This window comes from Calonectris borealis, chromosome 5 (assembly GCF_964195595.1).
Source record: "Calonectris borealis chromosome 5, bCalBor7.hap1.2, whole genome shotgun sequence".
NCBI lineage: Eukaryota > Metazoa > Chordata > Aves > Procellariiformes > Procellariidae > Calonectris > Calonectris borealis.
In genome coordinates this window covers 3,540,229-3,555,181 of record NC_134316.1, presented here as the reverse complement: position 1 = coordinate 3,555,181, position 14,953 = coordinate 3,540,229, and the positions used below count along the sequence as shown (strand labels likewise).

General features: G+C 51.0%; 1 protein-coding gene across 3 annotated transcripts in view; it reads right to left on the bottom strand.

Annotated features, from left to right (window-relative positions):
• The window catches only part of ATL1 (atlastin GTPase 1), a 32,129-nt gene that overhangs the window by 4,418 nt on the left and 12,758 nt on the right, over nt 1–14,953 (bottom strand). For 2 of the 3 annotated variants that reach the window (XM_075150725.1, XM_075150726.1), the window contains exons 4-12: nt 14,543–14,647; nt 13,798–13,848; nt 11,845–11,901; nt 7,675–7,767; nt 6,640–6,778; nt 4,475–4,602; nt 3,724–3,780; nt 2,861–2,932; nt 1,392–1,823 (exon numbers count right to left, since the gene is read on the bottom strand). In XM_075150725.1, coding sequence (XP_075006826.1) covers nt 1,392–1,823; nt 2,861–2,932; nt 3,724–3,780; nt 4,475–4,602; nt 6,640–6,778; nt 7,675–7,767; nt 11,845–11,901; nt 13,798–13,848; nt 14,543–14,647 — 1,134 coding nt within the window. The remainder of the gene's footprint in view (nt 1–1,391; nt 1,824–2,860; nt 2,933–3,723; nt 3,781–4,474; nt 4,603–6,639; nt 6,779–7,674; nt 7,768–11,844; nt 11,902–13,797; nt 13,849–14,542; nt 14,648–14,953) is intronic. The other variant, XM_075150727.1, reaches the window with a different exon arrangement.

Below are 14,953 nucleotides of genomic sequence, written 5' to 3'. Positions count from 1 at the left end.
TGAGAACAGCTCTTTCCCCCTTGGAGCACCCACAACTGTGGCTGGTGGCTTCTGACGGCCGAGCAAACAATGAGTTCACCCCGGCTCTGCCACGGGAAGAGCAGGAAGCCATCGCAGCCCTTTAAATGCTATTTCGGCACACGGGCTCGCAGCTGCAGCTGCATTCCGGTGGGTGATCCCCTGGCCGGGGCGAAGTGGGGCAGTGGGAGCCTGCAGGGTCCGGGCTTTCCCTGGCAGCTCTGCAATGGGGAGAGGAAAGGGCTGCTGCAGAAGGGGAAACAGGAAGGACTGAGCATTAAAAATACTGCGGCTGTGGGCTGCGAGATAACCCTGCCGGGGCCGGGAGCTGCGACGGAGCCATTCAGAAAGCGGGCAGAGCAACGCAGAGAGGTGCGGGGGCGTAATTACTCACTCTGACCATTTTTAAGATTTTAGAGGTGTTTCTGTTTGACATCGAGGTCCAACCAAGACCTTCCCATGTTGTTTGGAAAAAAAAAGAAATCGAAAAAGAGCGGGTGAGACCAACTGACCCAGCACAGCTGCCGCTGTAACGGGAAAGCAGGGCCCAGAGCCAAAACAGGCAGAGCCGAGACCTGGCCTCGGTCTCCGGCAGACCAGGGGAGAGCCAAAATCCCTGCCCTGAACAAGGAGAGAGCTACGGGACGGGTCTTTCTTTTTGACATACACAGACGTGCACACAAAAACCACACGCAGCTCTGAGAACGCCTCCCCGGTGGGACCCTAGGCAAAGCTGCCCCATTCCCGCAAGGTCTGAGTCTCCACAAATTAGCATTTGGTGATGGGTAAGACAAGAAGAAAAAAAAAGGCAGAACAAAATAGCTTGCTGTGAGTTTTCTCATCCCCAGCCCGGATCTACACGGCTTGTCTTTCACACTGGGCAGGATTCAGAGGCTCAGGCTCGAGCAGGGGAAGGGGTGGGTGGGTACACAGCTCCAGCCTTGCCCTCACTCCTGCTCTCCCACCCATCTCGTACTGCCTACCTGCGCTACAACCACAGAGCAGTCCTACCCAGGCCCATCTCCGGTCCCTAAGACATCTCCGCCTTACAATCAACTCCACAAACTGACCTGAAAACCATTTCCTCTGTCCCCGCTTTCCCCATCTAGAAAGTCTAAGAAATGGCCTAAAACTCATTGTCCTGCTGTCTGAAGAAGACAGGGCGCCGGTCTTCTCTCACTGATCACAGCACAACCAGCTCAAGCAGCTGGATCTGCCCAGGCAGGCCCAGCCGGAGCATCTAACAACCCTAAATGCAAATGCAAAAGCCATTTTAAAGGGGAGGAAAAGCCCCAGGACACTCAACACTTAAGAACTTGGTGGGGTTTTGTTTGTTTGTTTGTTTGTTTTAAATCAAAAGCTCTTTATCCTACCTGGTCCCATAACGCTGCGGCCACTTGGTCTATTACTGCGCCCAGTTCTCTGTACTCCCCAGAGTATCTGATATATGCCCAGGTACACAGTGTGATAAGTGTCAAGCCCATGATCATGTTGCACAGACTGGCTATGATGTCCAAGCCAATGAAGCCGGTCACTCCAGCTATCACGTAAGTGATGAAGATGACCACAAAGAGCGTGGCGGGGGTGCGGGCGGCATGGAAGATGTTCTTGCTGTCGTTGTGCTTGATGTACTGGATGTAGAGCTCATCTATCTCGTTCTCCAGCTGCTGGAGGTAGCGGCGGCTGAACTCCTCCCCGCCCATCTTCTTCACCCCGCGAAACAGCTTCACAGCCTCCTCCTTCAGCTCCATGTGTTTGGTCTGGAGGTCACTAGGGGCAAGGAAGGGCTTGTCCCCACCACAGACCTGCATGGAAAACACAGTCCAATCACTCCAGAAACCTCAGCACCCACAGCTCCTGTGCTGTGCCGTGCAAACCACTGGAATTAGGGCTCTACAGGCTCTTGTTTGGCACCGACCACTAGATCCCGCAGGAAGACGTCCACGGCTGTGCTGTCCATCTGGGACAGCTCTGCAAGGTGCAGGTTAAAACGGGGCAGCGGGTGTCTGCACTGGGAAGCTGCGTTCCACAGCTCCCCTACTCAATTCGCTCACGGCCCAAGCTGAGCTACGCTGACCAGCAGGACCCTGAACCCCAGCATTTTCTAGTGCTGGAAACCCCGTGGCATTTTCCTTCTGCTTCAGAGCACGGACACATTCATTTTAAGGCCCAGGGCAGTCATTTTAAGGCCCAGGGCAGTCCACAGGCAGTTTGGCCACGCAACGCCGTTCCTTTTTCCTGCCAACAGCCAGCGATCTCCAATACTGATGAACAGAGTGGGGGCCTGGAAGTGGCTGGAGGCAGGCTGGAGCCTGAGCTTCACCTTAAAACATCACAACCATCCCCTCACCAGAGCTGGGAGATGGGCTGCCAGGGCATAGGTGACAAGCCAGATATAATGACTTTATCCGCTAATTAGCACCAGCCATAGCACGGGTTGCATGCTCACGCAGCGCTGCCACCCCACTACATCACATTTTGGGGTTGCATCTACCCGTGCTGGGGCAGGCTGGGAAGAGGATGCAAATTCAGCAGAAGCCAGGTGGCCTGCAAAGAGCTGCCATCGGATGAAACAGTGACCATTTGTCAATCACCTTCCCCTGTCCTGCCTTGATACCCTGACCGGGCATTGCTCTCCTCCAGCCTGCCAGAAAGTCCCTTTTCCACCATGAACATAGGAGAGACCCTCTTTGGGACACTGAACGTGTAGCACTGTAACCAGTCCTGGCCAAGTCCATGCAGGACATTTTCTACCAAGAACCCAGGCAGGGAGGTTTCCCCACGAGGACAGGAGAGCCAGGAGACACGAGCACTGTGAAACGACATGCTCAGCACCACCTACCTCTTCCATTCTCCTGCTGTAGGTGTCTTTGGCAGTGGCAACTGCTGCTAAATTGTTGGCTTCTGCTGTGGCCTGCAAGAAGGGCAAAAGCGGTACAAAGTTTAGCTGCAGAAAGACAGGGTTAGGAAGTGTAATTGCAGAGAGTAGCAGCCACCGGCTGCCTGGGTACCCGTGGTCCACGCGTGTACGCAGTCAGGACACGTGCACGGTACCCTGGTGCACACGTACAGAATTAAACAGCTCCCTTGTCTTAGCCAAGCGTACTCTTCCCAGCCTCCGACCAACGCCAAATAAGATCATCCCGTATTTACATGTCCAGCCTCCTCAGTCTCCCCAGGCAAAAGCCTGCATGAAGAGAGGATTCCTACCCTCCAAGCCAGAGCAACGAAAACTTTGGCTTCAGCTGTGGGAAACAGCAAGAAAACAGATAAAAGGCTCAGTCCCATGTAAACAGCTACAGCTGCAACCTCCCGCAAAGCCGCCTGGCTCAGATAGCAGAGCTGCACCCCAGCAGCCGCTGCCCGCGTGCGGGGCCACGTCATCTCCGTGTGCGGCCCCACCGCAGCCGAAGACGATGCTATTTACCTGCGGGGGAATAATTCCAGCTAAGCTGGCTGACGCTGTGTGCACACCACAGTGTGGCCGAGGTGCACGAGCCACGCTGCTGCAATTGCTAAGCCATATCGTCACTGCCAAATACTTCCAAAAGGGCCGTTTTGTGGGTTGTTACACTAAGGCATTTGAAATAAAATCACAGAAGACCCAATGTGCTGCACTAGCTGGGCACCTCTGACAATTAACTGGAAATCAATGGCAATTACAGTGCATGAATGCCCACCAGCTCACAGCTCCCACTCACGTACCTGCAGCATTGACTTTGGGTGTGGCAATTCTTCCCCTTGGTAGATCTTTATGTACGCCTGCAAAACAGTGCACGGAAAATGAAATCACATTGAATACAGCATTCGCGAGCAACACGCAAACCCCCCCACCCGCTTCCAGACACAGCCTTAACAGGATGTTAAAAGCACAGAGGAGGAGGACGTTCCTGGCACAAGATGGCTTCAGCAGGGGATGCTCTGTCAGAAAGTGCTACGTAGCATGGCTCGAGGTCGACTCCGTGGGTGGGCTGGGGCAGTCACTCAAGGCTCTTGTTCCACCACTTACGCTAAGTTTCCCTACCATCGGATTTGCACCTACCTCCGTCCTTCAATGAAGGAGAAGGAGCCACAGTCAGGTAGCCCTGGAGAGTAGGTGGTGAGAATTACTCACTGATGTCTTGCATTAAAATGTCCCGGTAGTCATGACAACAAAAATAAGCTTTTTCCAAAGGCAATGGGAATATGGCCCTCAGCCTACCTCCCCCTGGTCTTCAATTCTCCAGGGGACGAAAACAGCCCTGCCCGCTTCTTGGGCTTACTGCGTGGTCAAATATGCGACCGTGAGGTGTTTGCTTTCTGCAGCAATGACAGTCAGGACTATTAGCTAGACCAAAAACATTTCCTCCAGTCATCAGATGCTGGCCTGCCCGCTGCTGCTTTCCCCTTTAATTACAGCAAAAGTGCAAGTGTGCCACAGACGAATGAGCCCGCTTTCTCTTAAATAAGCCAATACCTTAAAATACTCCACAAGGCCTCGACAGGTGATATGGTTTCCATTGATCTCCTTAACATCCAGGCTCTCGGGACTAAGAAGCCAAGGAATCAAAATCTTCAAGTTCTTGATGAACTCATCGTCTATTTCTGGAAAAAAACCCAATGTCATCAGTACCAGCCCAACGTCAGACTTGCGCTTCAGCGTGCACTCATATGAAACAAGGGCAGGAGAGTCACGCCAGAGACTCAGACACCCTATAATTTAGTGATGTGAGCACTCAGAAATGATTGTGGCCCCAGCTAAGTTGTTACTTAACCCACAGACAGAATATACAGCTGTGCATATATACACAAATCAGCTTCATGGTCTCAAAAATACTCACGCAAACACAAACGTGACTGCATAGGAAAAAAAACCTGCTTTTGATGATGATGCTGGTAATGCGCACGCAACGCTGATAGCCAGAGAGCAGCATCTTCTTGCCTAGACACATACATTCCCTGAAAATCATGACCTTTAGTGTACAGGACACGGACACATGCTGTGCCTTCCCTTCGCCCCTCCATGGCGCCCGTAGTGGAAATCTTCTGGCTGAGCTTAGGCTCTCCGGCTCTCATCCCTGCCACCTCCTGTGCCAGCAGGTAAGATTTTTCTGTGCCGAGTTCTTGGTCCTCTATGAACCCACATGTGAAATTCTCACTGCAAAGCATTTTACAGCTTTTGCAAACCATTAGGCACTTGGTACAGGTACACTAAGGACTCCTGCGAGTGACTGTGCGTTTACATTGCACCATCAGACACCCCTTGGTGCAGGTACCACAATCTCTGCTCCTACCAGCCCGGCCCCTTTGCCAAAGCACAGGGCTGGCACAGGGCGCTGTTTGGGGGGTCCAAAGGCTGCTTGTGTCCCTTCAAGAGAGGCAGACTCATCTCCTAACAGTCATTTTTATGGCTTCGTAGTGTCTGACATCCATTTATTGCCATTTAAATTGAACTGTACAAGGCTGGAGGCAGAAAAAATAATGCAACATCCAGGGATTTGGAAGGTAAGGAGAGAGGGGAAGTTTCCCCACATTTCTTGCATCAGACCACAAAAAGCTCAGTACAGCTCTGAGGGAACATGAAAAATGGCATCAAGAAGCCGCTGCCAACTCCTGTGCCAGTTCGGCACGCACCACTTGTTCAGTACTGCTCAGCACCTGACATTAAGGGGGGAACTACCAGAGATCAGCTCAGTTTCCACCAGCACGCCTCCCCGCCGCTGCCTCGCTTGCTGGTTAGCTCGGAGTTTGCCAGAAGAACAAGTCTGATCACTAGCCAGACAAAACCAGAGAAAAAGTAACATCTTTCTGTCTGCTAATTTATTTTGAGTGACTAATAGGACACTTTCTCTATTGCTAAGATTGCATGCAGCCTGTAACCAGCGATGCTGGTAAGCAGTTGGTTCACAACAAACAACTAAAAAAATCCGCATGTGGTTCCTTTGAAGGTGGAGATGGCTTTTTTTCCTTCCCCTTTTTTTTTACCTGTTGAACTAAGTCTGACCTGTAGGAAAACCACTGATCAGATAAGTTAGGAAGATTAAATATTCCTTGGAAAGCATTTCAAAGTGAAATAACGTTCCCTTGAGAGCACGTGTAACCGGCCTTCCACCCTCTGCAAGCACCACCCTGCCTTCCAGCAACCAGTCTGCACCGCTCTGCATCTGTGCCGAATTGCAAGTCAGGCAGAATTGGTTAATTACAGGCTTAACACCGTGTCCATAAATTTCCTATCTCAGCCCTGCCCTCGCCGGTTGCCTATCAGCCATCTGTCCTGACAGTGCACATTGCCAGCGGCTCCGAGACATTTTCAGCCTCCACATCCATCTCGGCCTCCCATACCTTTTCGGCCTCCCATACCTTTTCGGCCTCCACACCTGTCTTGGCCTCCCACACCTTTTGGGCTTCCCACACCTTTTTAGCGTTCACCTCTGTCTTAGGTTAAAAGCATCTATCAATGAACAGGCAGCTGCTGGACTTGGAAGAATCAGCCAAGCGCATGTACGTCGTTGGGAGGAGGATTCAACTCCTCTCCCAGAAGTTTTTTCATGGAAAATACTTATAGAGGTTTCAGGAACCAGCGGGACAGTCTACCAGGGCATATAAGGCATCCACTGAAAAACCAGACCTTTGCCTTTGTACCTTTCAGTTTTCCATCGAAATTAGGGTTGGTGGCAACTTTCAGTCCCGGGTGAGGTAAGAGGAAGCAGGAGATTTTGGTGAAGCAGGAATGGATGTGCTTTCTGACGTTCTGCAGCTCTTCATGCTGATTTCCCGAGACCTGCAAGAGACCAGTTTGGGTTCGAGGGGTTTCCTTCTGATGGGGACACCGGTAACGCCGGGCCAGCAGCGCTGGCAGGAGCACGGGGTACTCCGCACCATGGCTGCTTACAGCGGGAAAAGCAAGCCAGAAGGACATCCCGCAGGGGTACGCCGCACGAGGACAAAGAGAAGGCTCCTCCAGCTCCCAAGGAACTAGCATATCTCCGACCACATGCCCTGGGGCATGTTATTATCGTTTGGAAAATGTGCATGTCTGTGTATGACTGGAATACAAAAACATTTGGGATTTCCCACCAGGGCCTTTCTTGTCTCCCCTTTAATTAGGTCTCACCACTACCAAATCACCCATGCATTTCCTGATTAATCCCAGCAGAGCCCTTGCCCATCAGTTTTACTGTACAACTACCTATTATTAAAACTGGTCTCTAGGGAATCTGCTGACTCCCATCTCTAACGCCGCTCCCAGCAAGAGAGCCCCAGGGAGCCTGGGCTTGGGCAGACGCCTAGGACAGGCGGCCTCAGCCCTCCACCAAACATGGCAAAGAAATTCAGCCTCCTAAAATGCCTCCTCTGTGATTTTAAGGCACTGGGTAAGTGTGACCGTCACCAGCACCTCTATTCTCTGCGGTTCACTGTGGCCGCTCAGCTGATGCTGGTGCTGGTGCTCTGCATCCCGTTCCCTGCTCCCTGCCCAGGATTACACTCGCCAGCGCCGGCTGTCCCCCAGATCGAGGTCTCACCCTCGTGCCCTGTGCACTCTCCATCCACGCAGGTGACGGCAGTGTATCACCCCTGGGTCACAAGCCAGATTTGCCTCTTCGCTCTCCGTCACCCATGAACATACCCCCGGGCTAGCACTGCTCGTTAAACGAACCCAGGTCAGAAAGAACGCACCTTCAGCCGCTTCTCCAAAAATCTTGCGCCACCATCGGATCCATAGGAAAATTCATACGGGAAGCTCCAGTCACGAACAAGGAATATAAGGGACTAGAAAAGACAGAGAGAAACGCAATGGGGTCAGCATCACACAGTACCCCCCGAGTCAAAGTCACCGGCTGCTCCAGCTCAGAAAAACTCATCAGGCATCGCTCTGTCGTTCGCTGCTAATCGCAGGACCAGGAGTGGCTACGTGAGACTTGTAACTCTGCCGTACGTTATCAAAAAGGGGTTCACAAGGGAGTTCAGGGCCTCCTTCCCCACTGCCACCGCTTGCAGCAGCCTGTCACGCTCAGCCATCGGAGCCCGCAGCGGTGGCAGGACCCCCGGCACCCTCGCCCCCACCTTCATGCCACAACAAGACCTGGCCCTGAGTCTCTGCCCGGCTCCAGCAGCAACTCACACCTTTACTGGTGGAAATACCCCTCTGTGCAGGGCCATCCCAGCGCGGTGCTGAGACCGCACAGACTCACTGCACGTGTGGCTATGTCCTGCAAGGGGGAAGGGGGGGTAGCAAACCCCGGACCGCTGTACGGGTTTGCTGGGTGGCAGTTTGATTCCCTAGCTTGAAGAATAGCGTCAATCATTTAAACTGCAAAACAAGAAAGAGATTTTTGCTAACCAGGACAAAAGGCAACGAGCTCCCCAATTCCAGCCACATTTAGTTCCATCCTATGGGAATTTTACAGGCTCATTTTTTCAGCCTTTTTCACTGGGCAGCCTTCCAGACAGACTTTTAATGAGAAGCAGATGCAGGATAACGAGGGTGAGTAAGAAATCACTGGCTTTTGTAATCTTTATTGAGGCATTCAAAGTTCCTATGCAATAAATAAATAAATACCAGTACGGTGAACTTTCAATCTTTTTAAAAAAAAAAAAAATGTTTTCAGAAAAAATCCTGTCTCCAGCGTCTCATCTGTGCAAGGGACCTACGTCCCGTGTAACGAATCCATGGTTTGGAGGGGGAAGCCCTGAACATCGAAGCCCAGGAGGGCCTGGCAGGGGTGCCAGGGTTTCTCTCATGCACATGAATAAGCAGGTCAGCAAGTGGAATCCATTTCATTGGAATTTCCCTAAAAATTGTCTATGTTTAGAATGAAGATTTAGGGGAGGGAGGGAAAATATTTCCCCTCCTTACTTCTCTTCCATAAAACATCAGGAAAGGAAAAAAAAAAAATAGAAGAGTGAGTTGGCCATTCCTAACTGCATGACAAGCCACAGCAACTGCACCCAGTTAGATGTTTCAGGACACGCTGTTCTTTCTAAGACTGTGAGATGCTTAGGAGACATGTCCATGTTTAGGACTTTTCCACAAACACATTATGCATGTCTTGCACTGCTTGACTCGGGAATTATTTTCTTTCTTCTTAAGCAAAATTGTTCCAGACGTGCTGTCTTCACCATGCCTCATACCCCCCCTCAGCCCCTCCAGCCTCGCAAACTGCCTGCGCAGCCCTCGCGAAGGCGTCACGACCAGGGCTGGCATCTGGCGAGGGCGCACGGGGCAGCGCAGGCGGTCACACTTCAGGGAGGACACACCGTGGGGAGGAGGGAGCCAAAGGGAAATGTTAATTTTCCACTGCCAAGTATCACTTCCCTTCCAGCAGGATCAATGCAACTGCCTCGCTATCGACACTTTCAGTGCTCTCCCTGCTTGGCAGCGTTTTCCTATAGGAGCTGTTTTCCAGAGCCTCCTTTACAGGTTCATATATTTTAAGGACAAAAGAGGTTCAGCTTGTTTGACTTACAGGAATCTCACCCAAGAAAAGCTGTAGACTCTCTTCTGCAAAGAGAGCTGTCTCAGTTTAAAGCCTGCAGCTACCAGAGAAGCCCCTGCATCTCTCGTTAACCCACCCTAACCATTAAATTGCTCCCTCATTAACAATGTGCTCCTCGTTGCTAGTCTGACTAGCACTGAGCTGCACACTCCCCACTGGAAAAGCAGTTTATTTACCATCACCCTTCTCCTGCTTCCTAATCAGAACGCTTGGCTGTCTTTAAAAACATGCTTTGCAGGAACAAGCCCACCTTGCGATGTGGACGGGAGATCTCCATTGCTCACCTGGCCACATCACCATCGATCCTTCTACCAAATTTTATCACATCCGCAAGGGTTACCACCAATCGTTGGATATTTTTCCCCAGATCATTAATGAAGATGACAGTGAATCAGAGATACCCTGGGGGGAGCCCCAAGGCAACAATTCTGAAGGATGATGATTCCCTATTAAAATTAGTTCAGCGTGCTCTGTCGCCTATCAGTTAATGAGTTTTTAATCCATTTACAATGGATTAAAATAGACAATGCTGACTTGGTATGTTGTTCATTTGCTTTTAATCAGCATCATAGGGAGATAAAACTTACAGAAGGCAACATATCACGGTGATAGTTATCTTTATCAACCAAACTCGTGGTCTTTTAAAAATTGATAATGGGATTGTTTGACAAGACTTGCTATCCACAAAACTGTGTGACTTGACAGCAGTTACGGTCTTTGGTAAAAATCAGAGCCTATTATCCAGTCCTAATGACTTAAGCATATTTAAAAGTTTCCCCTTACAGCCTCCTTTTTACTGATGGAGTAAGAAGTATTTCACTTTCACTGAAATATTTGGCTACATTATCCTGAGAGTTTTTAAATAAGGAACAGGAATATTTATTTAATGTCTGGTTTTTTTCTGTACCACGTTACAATTTTCTCCTAGCTCTAGCTACTACAAGTCATATATTTTTACTGGTAGCTTTCACATTGTTTATCAGTCATCTGCCCATGCCAGCATCCACTATACCCTCAAAGCTCCCCAAAATCTCAATTTGTCCATTTGTCATATTTTTTAACCTTTTAATTTTATTTCCACTTCCTGACCACAGACACCCTATAAACTCCTTAGGCCTTCCAGAATGGTGGTGAGGATGGCAATTTTCTTTTTATGTTGGAAGGCAAAAGTAAAATAACTGTAACCCATTCCCAATTACTATTTGCATTTTTACAGCATGTTTTGCTCTCTGCTGTTTTCCACTTTGGGAAGCTCACAAACCCCCATCCAGCTACCACCTAACCTACTGTGGATGCCAGCTGGAAGTTGGAGCAAGCCATTGGGACTGCCAAAGAGCATCTGGTTAAAGGAACAACTTGTACAGGATAAGGCCAGAGCCCCACAGAAGATGTTTTCCTTCTATTTACCACCCTGATCATGCATCAAGCTCCACTGTGGCGTGAGGACGTGTGGGGACCTCACAGCATCGCTCCCTCCGTCCCCTTAGGCCCCGCTCCCTGCCTCGCACCTGGTCCCACAGACCCCCAAAAGCTTCGAAACTTGTTCAGCCACCTTCCCAGCCTCCCAGGTGCACGGGATTCTGCGCAGCCGTAATCAAAGCCATATGACATCATTACTTGATCTGTTAAAGGACTGGAGCTTTAGTGAGCTGCCACAGCCGTGTCATGGGTTCCTTCTGCCCCCCTACCTTCTGCTTTGTCTTTTTGTTCATATTCACTTTCCTACTGGAAGGGGCTGTCACAGCGCGCCATCTTCCCAGCTGGTCACAGCTCTGGTGTCCAGAGCAAGCTCTTCTCTGCCCGACGCTCTCCCTTTTTTGAACGCCAGCTTTTCACAGGTTGGGAAGCAGCAGGGTGAACAGATGTCCCTTATTTGAAGTTAAAACCCCACTTAAACCGAGCCTTCCCACAGCTCTGCCGTCACTTGCGAGAGCTCTGAGCTAATCCTCGTCCTTTCATTTTGCCAGGAGCAGGGATTCCTGGGGCAGGCGGGTTCAAACCTCTCAGAGCGAAGGCTAGGCAGAGTCCCTGGGTAGACAGCGTGACAAACCTGCTGCAAAACCTGACTGCTTTCCAAGCCCAGCAGGACATCTGGCAGGACAGGGCAGAGCTCTCGGGATGGCAAGGGTTCAGAGAGGAAAGAAAGAGGGATATTGGATGTATTTGGAAGCCTCTTTGGGGGCAAGGAAGCACAAAGCCTTTCCGTCGCGCAGCTGAGCCAGTCCCCAGGCATCCCCATCTCCTCCCCGTCCTGCAAACTGCAGTGACACCTCGTGGTGAAGCCAACCGGCTCGGGGCCAAGCCACCTCCGGCAGAGGGGACGTGTGCTGGCCAGGACCCTGGGACTCACCTGGAAAGGTTTCAAGAATGTCTCCTCCATGGCCAGCCGGCCATACTCGGTGAAAAGCTGGAAGGAGAAGCAAAGAACAACAGGACTGTTAGCTTGGCAGTCTGCACGGCCGGGCCACAGGCACGGCAGCGAGGGACGGTTGTTGACTCAGGGCTAACAGCACCGTTTGCAGAGCTGGAACAGAAACTGGCTGGCTGTGCGCTTTCGGTTCACATCTGAGAGGCACACGGAGCTGTTAACAGACAACCACCGTGCTGAGCCTTCACGTGAAAGATCTCAGCCTGGAATTTTTGGCTGCCAAATGTGTGAAAAATGGCTCAAATCAGCTGCTTGCTGTTGCTTTCGTACCAAGCAGGAACTTCACGTTCTACAGGGGACTGCTGGAGCCCCGCTCTCTTTAAACACTCCAAAAAGCAGCGGAAATGAATTCAGAAATAAGTACTTTCCCTGCAAACACCCACTGTGCAAAGACCGTAAGATCAGCCTACCAGCGAGATTTGAAGGCTCTCCAGTCTCTCTGGACTGTAATTTCTAACTGAAGGCACAATAATGTATTTCACAGATGCCTAAAAATGGGTCAACATGTTAAACAATACTGGCTTAAAATCTGAACAGAAAGATCAGAGTTGCATTGGATAAATTCAATGTTAAAAAGGTATTATTGTTAAAAATATTTACTGACTGAAATGATACAAAATTTTTCAAATGCTGATTTTTCCAGCCCGACTTTTGCTTTTCTTTCCTTTTTCTTAAGCTCCTGGAAAAACCCACCTAACCAATCAATCAACCAGCTAAACAGAAGAGAAAGCTAGAGGTAATACCAGGAAATGGGCAGGACACGTGTGCCACAAAAATCCAATTAGCTGCTTGTCTCCAACAGTCACGGCTGTAATTACCCTTAGGGGTCACTTGTATTGAGCCAGTACCAGATGTCAATATCCAGGCTTATAAAGGGCTACCCAATTTCTTCGGGCTTTTCCTAACAACCCAGAGATCCTGTCCTACAGCATGAACAGTGCAACCTCTACCTTCAGCTTCCCCATCACCTAAGTCAAATGAGCACTTCTACTGCCCCTACTCATGGAGCAGCGGTCGGGCGCTCACAGCAGGAGTACAGCCAATACAGGGTTAACTGCCCTGGATCCCTCCCTTTACCAGTCACTTTAGCCCCTCGCTGCAAGTCATTGCGTGTTTCCAGCCCCATGGGTCGGTCCTGGCCTCTCACGGGTCTCTGCTCCCCGAGAAACCCCAGTATAATCCCACGGAAGGACACACAGGCCAGCATGAGCTGTATGCAAACTGTTCCTGGCAGACCTGTGATGGGTGCTCCTCACCGAGATGGGGTCTGTGATGGGGACTCTACCCTACGCAGTCTGTTTGATGCTCCTCTAACGTCACCATTAGAAAGCCACCTTAACCCTCTCTGGCTGCAGCACCACCCATGACAACTGGTCCCATGCACTGTGGACATAAGAGAGACTGCCCTCCACTTTGCAGCAGCCTCCTACACGGCTGAAGACCGTCACCACCTCCCCTCTCAGCCACTTTTGTCTCGACTTAAGAGCCTTGGTTCTTTCAGCCTCTCCGTGCCCTCCAGCCACCCGCTGCAGCACGAAGCACAGCCGTGAGCCATTTCCAGCTCCACAGGCAATCAGCCTTGAGGAAGGCACGCGTCCCAGAGACAGGAACAGTCCTCCCGGCAAGTGTCCCACTGACTGCCCTGCCAAAGGACTCAGGCCCCCAAGAAGCCACGCTACAAGAGCGTAGGCAAGTCGGGTTTCAAACCAAATGACTGTTCCTCCATGCCCATGAACCAATATGAGAGTTGGGAAACTGAAAAACACTTTTGTGGCTCCGAATGCGAAAGTGCCTTTCCGGAGTAACACAGCTTGCAAGTGCACAGCATAATCCAGGCACCCCAGTGCTGCGGAGCAGCAGGGACAAGGGTCTTACCTGCAAGTGCTGCAGATCATCCTCCTGCACATTCTGGGACAAGTTATAAACCTGCATTTAAAAACAAAAAATTCAGAGCGCTCAGAACGGCCTGTCCTTCGGGCCAACGCGTGGGTCAGCGTGGTTAAAGCCTACGACATTACCATGGGGACACAGCCGAAGTCCCAGCTGGCCTGTGGTGCCGGTACAAGCACAGCTGTACTGCTGGACAGACTCGCACTGTCAGACAGACAGGCACTGCTGCTCCCTGTGCAGCAAAACACTTCCGCATGTCATGCCCCAGCCTGGAAGCTCGTCAGGTCCAAATAATGTTCCTCCTTCTCCATTTTTATGATGTGCTGAGCTCTGTACCAAGACACAGCTTCCATCCCATTCACGCTGTCCTCCAAGAGCAAAGGCCGGACGGTAAGAAGGGAAGCCCTAACAGGCTATGCGATTACTGGTGTGCGAACACCTCCAGCCCAGAAGTTTCTCCAGCACCACTGAGACAAAAGCACACCCAGTTCCCCAGACCAAGGTCCTTTCCTCTTTGGTAGCTGGAAGCAAAGGGATGCATCTGCTGCTGGCCCTGCTCTTGGGGTGAGATGAGGAGATGAGACTGTTCCCTGTGATGATGGAGTCATGTGCGAATCCTTTGTCTCTCCCACCAAAGGCCCTGGCTAGCTGCTGTTAGGCTGGTGCCAAGCTACTGGGTTTTTGCCACCGCCTTTTAGGAAGTGATTCCTGGAGACATCCCCCTTCTTACCTGTATCGAGCTGATCATCGTGCTAAGGGCAAACACGGTGGCCGAATCCCGCAGGGTGGACTGGCTGTCAAAGGTCCCCTGCGTGTCCATCAGCAACACCGCAACCTGAGAGGCAGAAAGCTCCACGTCATCTTGGATGCACCCGTTCAGCATCTGCATCCAAGCAAAATCACTCTCGAATGCCAAAGGGGTGGGGGGTGAACATCAGCTGCATTATTGAGCTGGGAATCTCACTGCTTCTGCCTCAGACTTATAACTGGTGGAGGACAAAGGAAAAGAGCAGTCCCAGTCACTCTTGACAGCACGATGACTGCAGCAGGCAGCGAAATGAATGTGCAACGCAGAGGAGGGAACTGCTTTGCTCCTCAAATACTTGCTGTCAGTGTGGATGGGTCTTTTCCTGAGTCTGCA